The sequence below is a fragment of the Equus asinus genome, chromosome 23 (genome assembly GCF_041296235.1).
Source record: "Equus asinus isolate D_3611 breed Donkey chromosome 23, EquAss-T2T_v2, whole genome shotgun sequence".
Lineage (NCBI taxonomy): Eukaryota > Metazoa > Chordata > Mammalia > Perissodactyla > Equidae > Equus > Equus asinus.
This window is the reverse complement of record NC_091812.1, coordinates 12,107,061-12,108,822: the sequence shown is the minus strand read 5'-3', so window position 1 is coordinate 12,108,822 and position 1,762 is coordinate 12,107,061. Positions and strand designations below refer to the sequence as shown.

The 1,762-nt window shown below is 43.4% G+C and overlaps 1 protein-coding gene across 1 annotated transcript; it reads left to right on the top strand.

Annotated features, from left to right (window-relative positions):
* Positions 1–315: 315 nt before the first annotated feature.
* LOC123280071 (protein FAM240B) lies at positions 316–462 on the top strand. The gene has a single exon (XM_070495460.1). It carries the CDS (start codon positions 316–318, stop codon positions 460–462), a length of 147 nt encoding a protein of 48 aa, XP_070351561.1.
* Positions 463–1,762: the final 1,300 nt, after the last annotated feature.

Here is a 1,762-nt window from a genome sequence, read left to right as displayed (position 1 = left end):
TTACAGAGTTGTAAAGTAGCTTGAAGATGATGAAAGAGGAAGGCCCTTATCGAATCAGGTAATCTGGAAGGATTATTAGATAGTCTTTTTATCTTAGTTCATGTCAGAATTTTTCACAATATTTTCTGACATAACCATTATTATTCTATTTGTAGTTGAGGAAACAAAATCATAGTCACCGTCTGATTTGTCTACAGTCACAAAATGTGTAACTGACAGTGTCTGGATTCAAACTCATCTTTCTTTCATGCCTCCAAAAGTAGAGTGGCTTTATCTGAAGGACTGGGATTTGTTTTCTCTTTTATTTTTCAGGGGATGAACAATCAATACATCCGTCGTGAAGTCTTCTGCTGTGGAACTTGTCACGAGCTCGAAAGCTTCTGGGAAAAAGAAATTAGCAAACAGACTTGTTACCGGGAGCTGGAGGAAGATCGCCAGGGAAGGAGCGTCCTGAAAAGGTAGGTGGATTGTTTCTCTTCTATTTTTTTTAAAGTAGATTTCCTCAGAAATATACCAGATGTGAACATGGGGAGCTCGCTGTTCTAAGAATGAAGATGTTGGATGTGGTATGGTCAAGCTGGTGCAGCCACAAGAAGAAGGAGAATGAGGCCTGGAAGGAAAAAGTTTGTTATACTCATAGGTCTCAGAGAAGGGTCACCACACACCATGCAGGGCCACAGCGGAAGCATCGGGTCTTGGCCAGGTGGCAAAAGCAAGGGGAAAGTCTAAGGGACAGACTTTATTAGCATTTCCAAGAGAAAGACAAAGCAGGGCAGAGTAACCAGCTTACGGCTGGCTGGTTTGAGTAGTTTCTGAAGGCTCTGGGCTGTAGATGTGGTCTCTAGTTGTCTGGCACCTGGCCTGGCCCTGGCATGATTTCAGGAAGGGGAATTATGGCTTCATGTGTCAGAGGTAGATAACGAGGTGGGTGGGGTCACAGACTTGGGATTGGTTGACCTGCTTGAATCCAAGCCCTTTGCTATTTCTAAGAAAGCGTTAGCACCGGGAAGGGCATTTATTTCCTGGCCACCAAGCTTTTTAAGATGTCAAAATATGATAAAATATAGAAAATTAAAGACATGACTGATTCATCCACTCACTCAGACTTGCCACCATGTATACCAGGGTTTCTCAACCTGAGCGCCATTGACATTTAGGGCCTTATAATTCTTTCTTATGGGGGATATCCTGTGCTTTGCAAGATGTTTAGCAGCATCCCTCAAAATGTTAGACATGTGTAGGACTCCTCTCCCCCATTGCAACAACTGAAAACAACCTGACTTGGCCAAAGGTTCCCTGGAGGGCAAAGTCATCCCTGATTGAGAACCACAGACACAGACATGAAGGAGCCTTTTTTTATATAAACAAAAATGAGGTTCCATTATTTATATTTTGATAAACTCAAAAAATCTCTTCCTTACTCCATCCCTTTTGCCATCCCCAGCACATGAAGTTACACTAAGTTTCAGGGTTAGGTCAACAGATATGTGTAAGTGTGAGAGAGCCCATGTCTGAGATGATACATATTCAGATTCTTGGAGGAAGGATAATGTAGTCTTCCCCTCACTGCCAAGTGAACTTGTTGTTCTAACCAAAGGAGTCTGCTGAGACGGGAACATTTACTTTTACGAGAAGACGTGTCACATGTGTCAACATCAGTTTGACTGAAAGGGCCAGCCCCTGCCCTCCCACACACAGCACCTTGAAGTAGACAGCTCAGCTCAGCTCTTCCGGGACTGTCCAGATTCCCTGTCCCTAAAAA

Bases quoted from the DNA above. Each gene is read 5' to 3' on its own strand.
- LOC123280071 (XM_070495460.1), top strand. From the start codon at position 316: ATGAACAATCAATACATCCGTCGTGAAGTCTTCTGCTGTGGAACTTGT.